At 41.5% G+C, this 14,774-nt stretch overlaps 1 protein-coding gene across 50 annotated transcripts in view; it reads left to right on the top strand.

Annotated features, from left to right (window-relative positions):
- The window catches only part of LOC307218615 (uncharacterized protein), a 70,689-nt gene that overhangs the window by 16,612 nt on the left and 39,303 nt on the right, over positions 1-14,774 (top strand). For 46 of the 50 annotated variants that reach the window (XR_013840019.1, XM_079981123.1, XM_079981122.1 and 43 more), the window contains exons 12-33: positions 467-496; positions 682-720; positions 823-840; positions 1,638-1,670; positions 2,072-2,104; positions 3,255-3,293; positions 3,521-3,550; positions 3,967-4,002; positions 5,752-5,790; positions 7,387-7,671; positions 9,640-9,672; positions 9,973-10,011; positions 10,265-10,303; positions 10,424-10,462; positions 10,600-10,638; positions 10,757-10,789; positions 11,661-11,705; positions 11,866-11,910; positions 12,700-12,783; positions 12,940-12,978; positions 13,489-13,527; positions 14,692-14,730. Coding sequence is in view for 49 of the 50 variants with exons in the window: in XM_079981123.1 (XP_079837249.1) it covers positions 467-496; positions 682-720; positions 823-840; positions 1,638-1,670; positions 2,072-2,104; positions 3,255-3,293; positions 3,521-3,550; positions 3,967-4,002; positions 5,752-5,790; positions 7,387-7,671; positions 9,640-9,672; positions 9,973-10,011; positions 10,265-10,303; positions 10,424-10,462; positions 10,600-10,638; positions 10,757-10,789; positions 11,661-11,705; positions 11,866-11,910; positions 12,700-12,783; positions 12,940-12,978; positions 13,489-13,527; positions 14,692-14,730 (1,095 nt within the window). In the remaining variant the exon portion in view is untranslated. The remainder of the gene's footprint in view (positions 1-466; positions 497-681; positions 721-822; positions 841-1,637; positions 1,671-2,071; positions 2,105-3,254; positions 3,294-3,520; positions 3,551-3,966; positions 4,003-5,751; positions 5,791-7,386; positions 7,672-9,639; positions 9,673-9,972; positions 10,012-10,264; positions 10,304-10,423; positions 10,463-10,599; positions 10,639-10,756; positions 10,790-11,660; positions 11,706-11,865; positions 11,911-12,699; positions 12,784-12,939; positions 12,979-13,488; positions 13,528-14,691; positions 14,731-14,774) is intronic. The other 4 variants (XM_079981117.1, XM_079981115.1, XM_079981116.1 and 1 more) reach the window with 3 other exon arrangements.

The following is a 14,774-nucleotide window of genomic DNA, read 5'->3' on the forward strand; positions in this document are numbered from 1 at the left end:
TCGAGTATCTTCAAAGCCCATAACACCTTTGGTAAAGGCTGTTCTCCAGTTGGAGCCCTCACAGGCCAAAGCAATCAACTAGTACTGCTGTGTCAAAAGTGTCCCAAAATGTGGAACAGGCCTTCTAGAAAGGAAGTACCAGGGCAAGGATGAGGGACCTCAAAGCTGGGGACCAAATGTGCTTCTTGCTTGCTTGCTTGCTTGCTTGCTTGGATGGATGGATGGAGGATAGAGGGTGTGTGTGTGTAGAAACTAGCCTGCTATAGAAAGCTAAAATCCCCATTTACCTCTGGCTCTGCCCACCACTACCATGCGACCCCTGAAATAATGCCCAGAAGGGACTGTGGCCCTTCAGTGGAAAACTGTTCCCTATTCCTGTCCTAGTACTCCCTGATGCTTCCAGCCCAGTCAGCTGAGCACAAGGGAACAAAAAGTATTCAATGTTTGTTTTCTGTTTTCCTTACAGTCCGTTTCAACTGTTTCAAACCAAGGGAAGGTATGTATCTCTTTCTGAACTAATTTCCTACTGATTTAAGCAATAGCTGGGATGAAGATCGGTGCAGCCATGCTGCCCTCAGAAGGGATGGCTCAAGATGTTTTGCCACCTGAGGCAGAACAGGAAATGTCTTTTGAAATCAACCCAATTTAACTTGTCATTTGATTATTATTACTTTTTGGCAGGTCATAGTGTATGCTCCCAGCCAGCCCTACCCACCCGAAGTAAGCTCTTTTAAAATATAATTTTGTGCTTTGAGGTTTTTATTAATGTGGGGAAAGTTATTTGGGAATGGCTAATTGTTTGTATTTCTGTTGTTTTCATAGCGCAACACATACCCATCGGTAAGAATATTTTCATTTTTCTTGCTCTTAAGCTAATTCAATGCAAGAATTCTTCCGTTCCTGGAATTATTTCTGGAAGTGATATTTAGGCATGGGTACCTGTGGAACTACAACATATTTGTACTAGAATTTCTAATTATTATTTTTTTGCAAAATCTATTTGTTTAAAAAAGACGTTTTTGAGCAATTTATAAGAAAATTTGCCAAAACCTACACTTCCGACGAAATCTACGCTTCTTGCCTTATGTCCAGATTTTCCCGGACATTTCAGCAATTTCCACCCAGACACAGCTTCTGACAGCTGAATCCCAGCTGTGTCTGGGAAATTCGGGACGTATGCCAACCCTATGTTGCACTCCTGCTTTGCTTTTCATGAAATGCCCCCTGCAAAAAAAAACTATTTTGTTAATTTGTTTAGCTGCTTCTTCAGCAAGATTAAATTCAGTGGGGCTTACTTCTGATGAATCACGCATAAGATTGCACTGTTCATTCCTGAACAACTTTGGGGTCTGCTTTCAAATGAAGCATCGTTTACTTTTTTTTGCTGGACACTCTCATTTTGTCGTTATGCCTAAAAGTCTTTATAAACGATTCATTTTTATTTCCGTGAAACAGCTTTGGGTTTATTCCCATTTCGAGCATGCCCTAATTATCAGCTGGTTTGTTTTGACAGAAGAAACATTCTTCCAGCCTCTTTTCCTAATCATTTATCACAGCACAAAGTCATGACTATGAGATTAATGATGTGATGTGTGCATACGCAGTACAAATAAAATGGTTTCTTGATTCCTTTTTAGCAACTTGCCAACTCTAAATACAAACACATTCAGGTAAGCACTTCTGCTCTGCTAGGTGCAGGAACCCTCACTCTAAGGGAATTGCAATTTGCTCAACTGAGCACTAAAGAGTGGTTTTCCCCACAGGGATGGGGAGTTGTGGGGCAAGAGGAACTGTAGATGAGTGCTATGATGCAAAAATATATATGAATGAAGCGAGGGGAGAGGATTAGGTTTATTGTTTTGAACCGCTAGCTTCTTAGAACACTCCACTTCAGTGTAATGATGACACAGGGTTCAGGATGTAGAAGCAGGATATTATCCAGCAAATATTAATAACAATGCAGCACAAGGGATATCACTTGTAAGAATGGAGTACACACAAAGTTAGCAAGTATTTCAAGAAGGCAGGTACTCCTCTATGTTGAACTAATTAGTTTCTGGTTCCTTTGCAGAGCACTATATATGGGGACAAAATCAAGGCCCAGGTACGTTTTAATTTTTCTTTGCCATCTATAGGCTTCTCTGTAACAATTAACAGCTTGATTCTGGTCCTTGTTTGCACTGGCAGATTATCCTGTGTTACTGAGGATGCTTTCACAGAGTACTGTGGAAATATGTGCCAAACACCTGAGCTACAGTCTAAATTGCTAACAACTCAGAGGCCATGGAAGCAGCATGTGCTGCTGCAATGGCTGCATAATTTTTTTCCCCAGATTGTGAAGAATTAGTAAATTCAGGATTGAAAGAATATTTAGCAAACCCCACGCCTCATGGATGAGAGCTGTAAACTTCCTCTCTTGACTGCTGAAGAAATAATACGCAGCAAAATAAATAAATAAACGTTGCAATCTGGTGGAGGAATGTGGTCAAATGAGAAATGAAGAAAGACCAAAACAGAGATATTTGCCCGTCTAAAGTTAACAATCATCATCTCTCAGCCTCACTTTCCCATCTGTAAAATCAAAATACAACAACATAGCCCAAAGTTTGTAAAGAGGACCCAAAATAGCCAAGGAATGTCAGACTTCTATTTCTTAAAAGACACCCATCTCCAGCAACACAGTGGTTTAGTCAAGCTGGTTACCCAGAGCGTGCTGGATTCTGACCTGTAAAAGTCAATTTATAAAGATATGGTGCAAACCACGTGTGGGAACAGACCCGATCTCTCTCACACACATCAGAATTTAGCTTCAGTGAAAGCAAGTGAGTTTTCAAGCACGCGAATTGCTATAGAATACTCCTTGCTTTAAGCAGAGTTCAGATGCATTATATCCTCTTTCTAAGAAAATGTAGTTGCGATTATATCTTTATATCTCTTTAATTATATAATTGCACTTGCCCTTATGCTTTTATAACAGTACAGATCATTGTTGTGGCAACTTGCTTTGGTTTATGAGAGGGAGATCACCGATTGTTCATGCAACAAATATTTATTTTTCCCATCCAGCTTGTCACCTGGGCAAGTGTGACATGCAACTAGTTCGCGGCTGCTATATGCCCTCTGTTATTAAATTACATTTTAATAAAAATTGTCATCTAGGGAAATCTTTGTAGCTATAGGACATTCTGCTGCCTGCACTTTGATTGTAAAATTTGCTGTTGTTTTTATTATTATTATCATCTTCTCCCCCACAGGGCTCAAAACCCCAAGATGACATCCGAATAACCATCCAGGTAACTATAGTGTAGCTGCACTAAATCCTCTAAGTGGCAAAAATGATAACAGTTGTGTTTCTCGGTAATGTTCACTTTGCATCACAAAACCAATTAGCGTTTATATTCGAGATCAGAAATTTGCTTAACAGTCTTGACTGTAATGCGTGCAGGATTTTATTCTAACATGGTGTTATATTGCATTTGAAATATTTGTTTTACAATGGCTTCTATTTCCCCCCAATTAGAGTGGACAACCTGGGCGAGTTTGTGATAAGGTAAGTGCTGTTTCACCTCTGAGTTGGATACTAACTAACGTTGGCCTTCCGTCCAAGAAATAAGTTTGGAAGGAAGACTACCTGAACGACCAATAATGGATCAAACTTCCAATAACTGCTTTAAGGACCAAGCATTTATAAAACAAAACAAAGCAAAACAAAACACCAGTGTATATGTGTCTGCAGTTGTATATCAGTACTGAGGAAATTCCACAAAAATGTAAATTATTACAGATAGCAATCTGTACTATGTATAAACTATTTCACTATTTATTTTTCCAAAGAAATGATTTGTTTGGTCTTTAAGTAACCCTATGCCCATCAGATAACTTTTAACGGATGCTGAATTTTTCTGCATGTTAGCATATTAGTTGTGTTAATTCAGGAAGTAATTTCTTTCTTTTTCTACTTCACAGACCTCATCCTCCTACAACAGCCAAGCCTGTAAAATGGTAAACACATTCATATGGCTGCAGCTTGCTTTCTGCTCCTTTGAGGGATCTGTCTGTTAAAACACACATAGCTCTGGGAGCTTACCCTGTGTTGGAATGTTCCTCTTGTCTACTTGGATATTTGATAAGATATGGGGGGGGGGAGTCATTAAGAGGTTCTAAGCATACTAGCAAAGAGATTTAGCATATGTGGAGAAAAACTACAGCCAGCAAAACATTTTGCCAAAGCATTTAAGGCCTTGAGACCAGTTCCAAGGCAACAAATACAGCAATTAAAGGAGAACACGATCAGAATGTGAGATCACAGTACATCATGTGACTGTACCATTATATGTGAAATTACAACTCTTCCGACAATGAATGAAATTGCTTTTCAAACCTTTTTATGCTTTTATATTTGTTAATAGCCACCCAAACTGGCTGGGGCAACCCAGTCAGATGGGTGGGGTACAAATAAATTATTATTATTTTAATAATAATAATAATGTGCAGGTAGGAATCTTCTGCTTGTCTAGAGCTTCTAGCACAGGTCTAGGGGATCTTGGGTCCTCCAGCTGTTGCTGAACTACAGCTCCTATCATTCTGGGCTATTCTGCAACTGATGGGAGTTGTAGTCCAACAACATCTGGAGGGCCGATGGTTCCCAAACCTCCTCTAGTATTTCCAATAAGGGTTCGACAGATTAGTTTATTTCCAGCCCGTGTCACTTTTCATCCAATTCTTGTATAACACTGTGATTATTATTTTTTTAACTGCATGAAGGCATTCCACAAACTTTTTTTTTTAAAAAAGTTAGCGTGGAAATCCACATTTTTTGTATGCATTTTAAAAACAATTTTTAAAAACCAAATTACAGTGGTGCCTCGCAAGATGAAATTAATCCATTCCGTGAGGCTCTTCGTATAGCGGTTTTTTCGTCTTGCGAAGCAAGCCCATTGACAGCTTAGCGGATTAGCGCTATTAGCGGTTTAGCAGCTTTTAGCGGATCAGCTTAGGGCTTAGGAAAAGGGGGGGGGAGGGAAAAAACCCCGCAGGAACTCGCAAGACATTTTCGTCTTGCAAAGCAAGCCCATAGGGAAATTCATTTTGCGAAGCGCCTCCAAAATGGAAAACCCTTTCGTCTAGCGGGTTTTCTGTCTTGCGAGGCGTTCGTCTTGCGGGGCACCACTGTAGAAGGAAGGGGGGTGGAAGCAAAGTCAGGCACCAGTTCATAAAGTTAAGAGTTGTTAGGAAGGCCAGGCGGGATGGAAACAGGAGGAGAAGCAGTATTAAGAAGCAGTATTAAGAAAGAAGATTCCACCCAAACATTAGGAAGAACTTCCTGACAGTAAGAGCTGTTTGACAGTGGAATTTGCTGCCAAGGAGTGTGGTGGAGTCTCCTTCTTTGGAGGTCTTTAAGCAGAGGCTTGACAACCATATGTCAGGAGTGCTCTGATGGTGTTTCCTGCTTGACAGGGGGTTGGACTCGATGGCCCTTGTGGTCTCTTCCAACTCTATGATTCTATGATTCTATGATTCTAAGATGGTTTTGTAGCAGAGCTGGTGGAATGGTCCTGCTTCCCTTCTACTCTGTGGACTAATGGAATGGCTGCTTCTAGTAGATAACAGCTGAGAAGGAGCCAAAGACAACCAGTGGAAAACCCTACTTCCTTTCTTCCTCTCTTTGCTGCAGCTGTTGAAGTATTGCCTGCCATTTTTTCAACACAGCAAGGTGACCAAAATATCTGTTTTGTTTTTGTTTTTTTACAGAGTATTCAGTCACAGGGAGGCAGTTCCTACGGCTCTAAGGTAAATAGCCCTGTATAATTCCTACTGGTTTCACTAGGAGTTCTTAGAAGATTGTTATTTTAGTGGTGTGGAAGAACTGCTGCTGGATAGTTCCTACAGCCATACTGCTCTGGTAATGTCAGAAACCCAGATGCACCAAACCTAATAATAATAATAATAATAATAATAATAATAATACAGTGGTACCTCGGGTTAAGTACTTAATTCGTTCTGGAGGTCCGTTCTTAAGCTGAAATTGTTCTTAACCTGAAGCACCACTTTAGCTAATGGGGACTCCTGCTGCCGCCGCGCCGCCGGAGCACGATTTCTGTTCTCATCCTGAAGCAAAGTTCTTAACCTGAGGTACTAGCAGAGTCTGTAACCTGAAGCCTATGTAACCTGAAGCGTATGTAACCCGAGGTACCACTGTAATAATAATTTATTATTTATACCCCGCCCATCTGGCTGGGTTTCCCCAGCCACTCTGGGCGGGTTCCAGCAGAATATTAACATACAATGATTCATCAAATTTTAAAAGCTTCCCTAAACAAGGAAGTCTTCCACCCATGCATGCATGCACAGTTCTTGGGATACAGCCACAGAACCTTCTTTAAAAAACAACAACATGCTTTGTGCCAACCGAGTTGTTGACAGCAAGGTGTGTGTGTGCTCCCTGCAAACGGTTCATAAGTGCAATCGATTTTTATTTTGATTATTTAAGCCATTCATATATTGCTCAGTTACCTAAGTTTTTAAAGAGGGATTTGCACCTGTAGTTGTATCAGCGAGAGGAATCCTTTTTGCAGCACATCTGACTAGAGAAATGGTTTAAATATTATGTGTTTGTATAGTTTTAACCCACCCTGGGACCTTATGGTGAAGGGTGGGTAAGAAATCAATAATAATTAGAATAACAGCACATTTTTAAATGAAGAAATAGGTTGTCTTGAGTCTTGTCCCTGCCTGGATCAGAGCAAAAATGGCCAACACGTTCATAATGTTTTCTGAACGCAATAATTTCATGACACACTATGGTTTTCCAAAACATTTCCTGTAGTTTTAAAATATGAAGCAAATATTATTTGCTTAATTATTCCTGTAGCTTTAAAATATGGAGGAAATATTCTCCAGCAGTTGGAAATTACCCCCCTTGCCTTATAATTTCCATGGCCATACCTTTTGCAAATCTTTATTTATTCATTCATTCAGATTTATAACTTGCCCTTCCTCCCCAAAGGGTGTGAAGAGCACCTCAGAATAATAATAAAGTTGCTTAAAAACCAATTCTAAGCAGCTCTGTAACACTGTAACACTACAGGCAGCATTTAAAACCAGCAGCGTAAAAAATATTCATAAAAATTTTGCCGGATTCTGGATAAATAAGGGAAGTTTTACATGGGTTTTATTGAATGCAGGTAAAAAGGAGGCCTGCCTGATTTCCTTTGGGAAACTGTTCCATAGGTGGGGCGTCTCCACTGAAAATGGCCCATCTTCATGCTATTCCTATTGATTTACCACAGAAAGAGTCCCTCCCCAAGATAACAGATTTAAGGTTGAATAGTACGGGTGATGGCGTTCTTTAATGTTGACAAGGCTTTTTGTGTGTATGTGCTTTAGCTGAGTGGATCCTCTACTTCGGTTGGTGGCAGTGGAGTCTCTGTGACATTCGGTGGCAGTGGATCCCCCGGCTCAGTTGGTGGCGGCAGATACCCTAATTCAGCTGGTGGCAGTGGATCCTCGACTTCAGTTGGCAACAGTGGGGTCTCTATTACTTTTGGAGGCAGTGGATCTCCTGGTTCTGTTGGCAGTGGATCCTCAAGTTCGGTTGTGAGCAGCGGATCCTCGAGTTCGGTCGTGAGCAGTGGATCCTCTTCTAAAGCTGGAGGTAGCATCTGCGGCCAGGTAAGAATTGCCACAAATGCGTGGCAAAGGAACTTGCCAAAATTGTGTCATATCTTGTAGTGTTAAAGAAAAGTTTGTTTCATTGTCCCTAGTGTAAGCAGATTAATAAAATTGAATAATACGAGGACTGGTTTAAATTGACGTTGTTCCTGACAAACACCTTTTTGTATCCGTTCTGATTTATTGCATTGTGGGTGATGTTTCAAAATTAAAAATTCAGATTTCTATAACCATTTTTGCACCGTAAGTTGATAAAGTTATCATCAGTTGCCAGCAGCTTAGCTTTCTGCTGGTTCATTTTACAAACCACTTTCAGTTAGCAGGCAACTCTAAACTTACGCTGGGGTTACATTCTGGATATTGGGCCTAAAGCCGAAATCACATTTCGTAAACACACTTTGGGTTCAGTGGTGGGTGCGATTGCCAAAGTCTTTTTTCCTGGACACCCATCCTATTCCCATCTCATTAAAAAAAAAACATTTTATTGTTTTGGCAAGCACGTAAAGCTGAATGTGCACAAGTTAAATGTGCATAAGTTGCAAGGTATTTGTATTTGAAAATAAAGCCCAAAACCAAGTGGAATATACCTTCTGTGAAATAAGCCTGCTCACCTTTTCCGGAGGGCAGTGTTGCAGCCAGGGATCTGGGACACTGCAGTGATCAGGTGTGAGGGCGGAGAGTTGACCCCCCCCCCCCAATATTGTTCGGCCGTGTTGCCAGCGTTGGATGGGGCCATGCCTAGTGTGGCCCCGCTGGCCAATCAGTGCCAGTAGGGGGAATGGCCACAGGAGATTTAACCACGGCATGGTCGGGGGCCCTCCTCTCTCGCCCTTTCGCCGGATCTTCCAATCCCATCCACCCTCTTTTCATGCTTTGCTCTGATATGACTGCTATGGACAAATGTTGGCCACCATATTGTTGGTGCTGGGTACTTGGCAAATTGGTACCAGCCATTTGGTTTTCGCCTACCTTGCAGCAATCGTCACAACTTTGTGAGGTTAGGCATTGGGCGGGTGGCGCTGTGGGTTAAACCACAGAGCCTAGGACTTGCCCATCAGAAGGTTGGCGGTTCAAATCCCCACAACGGGGTGAGCTCCCATTGCTTGGTCCCTGCTCCTGCCAACCTAGCACTTCGAAAGCACATTAAAGTGCAAGTAGATAAATAGGTACTGCTCCGGCAGGAAGGTAAATGGCGTTTCCGTGCGCTGTTCTGGTTCGCCAGAAGCAGCTTAGTCATGCTGGCCACATGACCCGGAAACTGTACGCTGGCTTCCTCAGCCAATAAAGCGAGATGAGCGCCGCAAACCCAGAATCAGCCATGACTGGTCGTAATGGTCAGGGGTCCCTTTACCTTTACTTAAGCCTTTGTTTGGATTGAGGGGATGTTGTAGACTCCACCTGCCCCTCCTCATTAAGGGTATCCTCATAAAGGGATCTGGGGGTGTGGATTCTGTACAATGCCCAGATGTGGGCTAGGGCCATGCCACGACCTCAGCGGGGACCCCATGGGGTGCCCCTATTTGATGTAAGTCATAGGACTCCCCCTATTGGTGGTTTACCCTTAGATGGACTCCCTGCAGATGGGCAGGAGTCAAAATATAGTCTGGCTTTACCCAATACATAAGCCAAACCGCTCACATCTGTAACCAATAAAGTTGTGGCCTATTTGAACCCATAAACCTAAATACTCGTGTCCATGTGTTTTTTATCCACTAGGGAACGGAGCCTTGGCACACAAATAAATACTGGTTGAAGAACCCATAGCAAATATAAAAGGCATAGCTGATTTGTCTGTCTATTAAGTCTTTGTCAGCTTGATAATTAATGCCCAGTTAGCAGTTTAATTAATTGACACAATCTCTTCTCGACCAATGGAGTCGAAGATCGAAATAAATGTCCACCTGAAGTAAAAATATGATTTGTTTTTGAGGAGGAGGATTAATATTAATGTTCATAATTTTCTCTTAGGGCTATACAACTGATGGCAATCCTTGCAAACCGGTAAGATTCCTCTGCTCTGAATTCTTTGAAGGCTTGTGTCCAGCATGGATCTTAATATCGTGAAATCTTGACTCAGCAGCTGTAATATTGTATTGGGATTTAGTCTCCTGGTCTTGCTTCCCACCTACTAATTTGGTCTCCATATTTAAAAAGGGTGGTACAGAGAGAAATACCACATTAATGTACTTGGGACCCTCACAGTGGGGGAAGCTAGCACCCCACCCTACTGTACCAAAAGTAGTGTAGACGCAGGTCCACACTTAACAAAATTAATGTTTTTATTAATTATTTCTCCCACAGGGTGGATCAACATCTCAGCAAAGTTCTGGAAGTATCCAGGTAAATGATTCCTACTGAAAATATTCCCTCATGTGGCATTTTTAATGGTTCTAATTTATCATAAATTTCTATATTATTCTTTGTTGTTTGCCTCCTTGTTGCGTAACGATATAGCGTAACATGACTATATACAGGATACAATCCTCATTTACTCCCTTTGCAAATCTTTCATATTTTTGTTGGTGTTAAAGATGCCAATCTTTTTTTTATATATTCTGACAATATACAGTATTTTAAATTATCTGCTTTTCAGGGTGGATCATCATCCCAGCAAACTTATGGAAGTTCCCAGGTAAAGCGACTCTTCATTTCCCTACATTTTAACCCATTTTGCTAAAAAAATTAATACTGCATCATTTGCCATTTCCCTGTTTCCAAGAAAACACTGGTTTTTGTATTGTTTCCATTGTAGGGTGCATCGTCGTCTCAACAGTCTTACGGAAGTAGCCAGGTAGAACTGTTTTGAACCTTCCTATATTATTATGGACTAAGTATTAGTATTATTAATAATAATACTGCATCATTTGGTATTTGAAAAGCTCCCAGTTCGCAAGAAATTATTGTTTTTGTTCCTTCTTTCCCTTGTAGGGTGGATCATCCTCCCAACAAACATACGGGAGTAGCCAGGTAGAGTTGCTTTTAACTTAATAATAATAATAGTAATAATAAATATTGCATCATCTGGTATTTGAAAAGGTCAACTTTCACAAGTAAAGACTGTTTTTCCTCCTTCTTTCCCTTGTAGGGCGGCTCATCCCAGCAAACTGGAAGCAAACAGGTAAATTGCATATTGTATACCCCCCATTAGAATTATGGTCTAGCACACATTTGGGTCACCTGTGTGCCTTTAAATTGGACCACAAGTCTAAACCGGAATACATTGCTGATTATAGGCTGTGCTGTCTGGGGCTGATGGGAGTTGGAGTCCTATGGGCACAGGTTCCCCATCCCTAAACATGAAGAGCCTAGGACCCAATTCTACATAGCTGCTGCTCCCTATACAAAAGCCGATAACAATGCAAAAGTGCGCATTTGTATGGTTTATGCTTGCACAGACCATGATGGGTCCATGTAACAGTATCCAGCGCTCTACCTCCTGGAAGGAGAGTACACATTCTCACGGACATCATGACTGATTGTTTCAATTAATATTTGGAGAGTACAGTGGTACCTCGGGTTACATACGCTTCAGGTTACATACGCTTCAGGTTACAGACTCCGCTAACCCAGAAATAGTGCTTCAGGTTAAGAACTTTGCTTCAGGATGAGAACAGAAATCACGCTCCGGTGGCGCGAGGTACCACTGTACCAACTTATTTCCAACTGGAAAATCATTTCGCTTCTCTTTTAGCAGTACTGGGAAAGAACCTTTGGACCATGGGCTTTATTTGGCCCACCAGGTCTCTTCAAATGGCGCCTGAGGCCATTTTTTAAGCAAAATTCCTCCCCTTGCCAATCACGTGATGTCATTTCCTGCTCCCACCCTCCTTTTCTTCCACTTTGGGCCCTTGGTCCAGAGGTTCCCCAGCCCTAATTATATTCTTTCCTAGACTGAATGTACCTTGATTTATGGAATATATATATATATATATATATATATATATATAGAAAGTAACTGTTGTTTTTTCCTTCCTTCCAACTTTCCACAGGGTGGTTCATATTCCCAAGGAGGCAACTATAATCCTTGTGGACTGGTATGTCCCTTTCTCCTTGTTTGTTAACTTAGTTTAAGATATTTGGCTATAAAGTACCAACTTCCCTGCTGGCTTTTGAAATTGGATCTTTAACTGATAGCATATTATGCATTACTTTAAGCAACAGTGCCTTAAAAATGTATTATTTTTTTCCTTCCAGGATGGTTATACCGGTAAAATAACCAGCAGTAGCAACTGTCCACAGGTAAAAATTCTATGTCTTCTATGGTCTTACACTAACAGGTGAAACCACAAGCAAGGTGTCTGTGGATGGGAGTGTGATATTGTTGTTGTTTAGTCATTTAGTCGTGTCCGACTCTTCGTGACCCCATGGACTAGAGCATGCCAGGCTATAGCTACACCAAATGTCCACAGTTAAGCATTTTCAGTGTGAAAAGCAGGGAGTTTCTGCTCTCGAATGCCCCATTTCAAGAGTTACTCAGTCCCTTTTTCCTTAATATGGGACCTCTTCCTAACTATGTGACCCCAGGCAATCCCTGCCAGCTTTTGAAGACTTTTCTTTTCTAAGCAAACCAATTATGCGTAGGCAAACACAAGTGCCCTCGCTCCACATAATTCACTTCCACTGAAAGCTTATTCAGTACAGTCGTACCTTGGTTTTCAAACAGCTTAGTTCTTGAACGTTTTGGCTCCTGAACGCCGCAAATCCGGAAGTGACTGTTCTGGTTTGTGAACTATTTTTGGAAGCCAAACATCTGACGGCGCTTCCACAGCTTCCGATAGGCTGCAGGAGCTTCCTGCAGCCAATCAGAAGCCTAGGTTTGGTTTCCGAATGTTTTGGAAGTTGCACGGACTTCCGGAACGGATTCCGTTTGACTTCCAAGGTATGATTGTACTGCCATCTGGCTCCCTGCAGGAATTGTAGGAATGTGCGCTTTCAGAAGCACCTGTGTGTCATTTAGTGGGTCTAAGCAGGAATAGTTGCTAATGTAATATTTTGAATACTTCAAAGTAATGCATGTTTTCTCCATAGCGCGGACAAAGTGGATCATATAGCGGCAGCAGCGGAAGCAGCAGCGGAAGCAGCAGCGGAAGCAGCAGCAGCCAATATGGACAGGTAAAAGCTTTCGATGTGTAATAAAACTGATGGATTTCCTAAAAAGTTTTATTCCATTTTTGCTTCTAAATATAGAAAGTAACTTACTTAAGAGATTTTAAAGTGGCCACCAAATCTGTTTTGCAATTATTATTATTATTATTATTATTTGTATAGGTTGGCTCATATGGCAGCAGCAACAGCCAATACGGACAGGTAAAAATACGTTTTTCATACATAGCATATATAATATGTGCAATATATGGGAGTCATAGTATACAAGCAAGGCTTTTAAGCTCTCTGCCCTGCTTTCCAGGCTCTGGGATGCTTTCGTGGGACTGTCCAAGTTTCCCTGAGATCTCGCGAGAGCATCCCAGAGCCTGATAAGTAAGGAAGAGAGATTAAAAGTTCTTTCTGCGCCAGGAAAGCACAGTGCAAATAGAGTTTTTAAGCTCCTCACCTTCCATGCATTTAATCTGTGTAGTTTCAGGCAGCCGGCCTTCAACCGTGCAAGGTTGAAATCACACAAGTTAAATGTGTGTAAGACATGATCATACTGTATGCCAGATGTGAGGAATCTTTTTCATACTGAGGCCACAATCACTTCTGGGCAGCCTACCGAGGGCCACATGCCAGCACGCAGAGATCTAAAAAATAAAATAGAAAGTCGTTTGGTGCAGATATGTTAAAGTAATCCTTTTGTAGTAATACATGTTTTCTCTGCAGAGTGGATCATACGGTGGTGGCAGCAACCAATTTGGACAGGTAAAACCACTTTTAATGTACAGTTTATAGTTTATCTAATATATGTGCTAGTAATAGTATAGATGTAGGGGACATTTTTCAGCCTCGGGGCCACATTCTCATCTGGGGAGCATTCTGAGAGCACATAGAGATATGGGAAGTAAAAGTAAAAATGAAATAGAAATAATTATTATTATTATTATTATTATTATTATTATTATTATTTAATAAATAAATAAATAATTTTAGTATTTATACCCAGCCCATCCTCCTGGGTTTTCCCAGCCATTCTGGGCAGTTTCCACTACATATAAAAACATAATAAAACATCAAACATTAAAACCTTCCTGATACAGGGCTGCCTTCAGGTGTCTTCTAAAAGTTGTGTAGTTTGTTATCTCCTTGACATCTGGTGGGAGGGTGTTCCACAGGGAGGGCACCACTTGCTGAGAAGGCCCTCTGCCTGGTTCCCTGTAACTTCACTTCTCACAGTGAGGTACCCACCAGAAGACCCTCGGAGGAGGACCTCAGTTTCTGGGCTGGAGGGTGGGGGTGGAGATGCTCCTTCGGGTATACTGGGCCGAGGCCATTTAGGGCTTTAAAGGTCAGCACCAACACTCTGAACTGTGCTCGGAAACACACTGGGAGCCAATGTAGATGTTTTAGGACTGGTGTTATGGTCCTGGTCCTGGTGGCCACTCCCAATCACCAGTCTAGCTACCACATTCTGGATTAGTTGTAGTTTCTGAGTCATCTTCAAAGGTAGGCCCCACGTAGAGTGTATTGCAGTGGTCCAAGCGGGAGATAACCAAATCATGCACCATGCACCCGTCAAACAGTCTGAGGGCAAGTGGGGTCTCAGTCAGCATACCAGATGGAGCTGGTAGACAGCTGCCCTGGCCACAGAATTGACCTGTTCCTCCATGGACTTCTGTGTTCCTAATGTGCTTGTGACTGCAGGGTTGCAGGTCCAGGTCCAGAAAGTAGCTTTGTGCAGATATATTAAATTAATCCTTCTGTAACAAATGTTTTCTCTGCAGAGTGGATCCTACAGTGGTGGTAGCAACCAATATGGACAGGTAAAATTTAAAGCAATACAGACAGGTAAAATTTAAAATAATAGAGAAAATAGTTTGGTGCGGATATATTAAAGTAACCCTTCTGTAATAAATGTTTTCTCTGCAGAGTGGATCATACGGTGGTGGCAGCAACCAATATGGACAGGTAAAAGCACTTTTAATAGACATTTTATAGAGGATATAATATAT

This window comes from Podarcis cretensis (assembly GCF_951804945.1).
Source record: "Podarcis cretensis genome assembly, chromosome: 6".
NCBI classification, from domain to species: domain Eukaryota; kingdom Metazoa; phylum Chordata; class Lepidosauria; order Squamata; family Lacertidae; genus Podarcis; species Podarcis cretensis.